We start from the raw sequence: 898 nt of genomic DNA, 5'->3' as shown, positions 1-898 counted from the left end.
GGAGAGGCAAGCTCTGCACCACTGCCCTAGAATTCCCACCCATCCCATGCCTTTGTGCCCCTCACGAGTGGCTTCTTGAGCCTCTTGTGAAGTTCCAAGGGAAGGGACCCAAGGGACAAGGGACCGACTTGTGAAGTTCCCTGCCCTTTCCTGCCCCTGGTTATTTAGCAGCGTTGCTGCAGCCCGTGGCCCATTCCTCCTCCTTCACCATCTCTGCTTTCCCCTCCAGGAGCTCTTGGCCCAGGCAGGAGGGAACCCCAGGCTCGGCGTGGCGGCGCTGGTGGCCATGGAGTGACCCGTGCCGTGGGTGCGTGGGCACAGTGGGAGGCTGAAGCTGGGGGCCCGGCCACCGGGGCGGCCGATTGCGCCCTGCCCACGTGCTCCTCGCCTCTGCCATGAATGATGCATCGACGATGGATTATGAACTGCTCTCCCCCTCCTTGGTGGAGCACCCAGCCGGCACCGCGGGTATGGATGCCGAGCAGAAAACCGTCTTTGCCTTTGTCATCTTCCTCCTGGTCTTCTTGGTGATGCTGATGGTGCGCTGCTTCCGCATCCTGCTGGACCCCTACAGCCGCATGCCCGCCTCCTCCTGGACTGACCACAAGGAGGGGTTGGAGAGGGGCCAGTTTGACTACGCCTTGGTGTAGAGGGCAGGGATGGGGCGAGCCTGGGTGCTCTGTGTGCCTCCCACCCCAGCTGGCCCCGGCCCCGGCCCCCCCTTCCTCTGTGGTGTTGCCCCGGGCCAGCAGGGATGCTCTGGGCAGGGAGGTGAGGTTGGGCTCTTGTCCGGGGTGGGTTTTCTAGGGGTTTCTCTCTTTTCTAAGCACTTTTCAGTTCTCTTCGCAGTCTGTGGGACTCTTGGAGAGGTGTGTTGGAGGGGTGATGTGACTCCGCG

General features: G+C 62.8%; 1 protein-coding gene across 1 annotated transcript; it reads left to right on the top strand.

Moving 5' to 3' along the window:
• Nucleotides 1-368: 368 nt before the first annotated feature.
• Nucleotides 369-650, top strand: CTXN1 (cortexin 1). The gene has a single exon (XM_074163865.1). It carries the CDS (start codon nt 396-398, stop codon nt 648-650), a length of 255 nt encoding a protein of 84 aa, XP_074019966.1. The 5' UTR covers nt 369-395.
• Nucleotides 651-898: the final 248 nt, after the last annotated feature.

This window comes from Numenius arquata, chromosome 25, assembly GCF_964106895.1.
Source record: "Numenius arquata chromosome 25, bNumArq3.hap1.1, whole genome shotgun sequence".
Classification (NCBI taxonomy): Eukaryota; Metazoa; Chordata; class Aves; order Charadriiformes; family Scolopacidae; genus Numenius; species Numenius arquata.
Note: the sequence above shows the minus strand (reverse complement) of the source record. Positions and strands in the feature narration are given on the sequence as shown.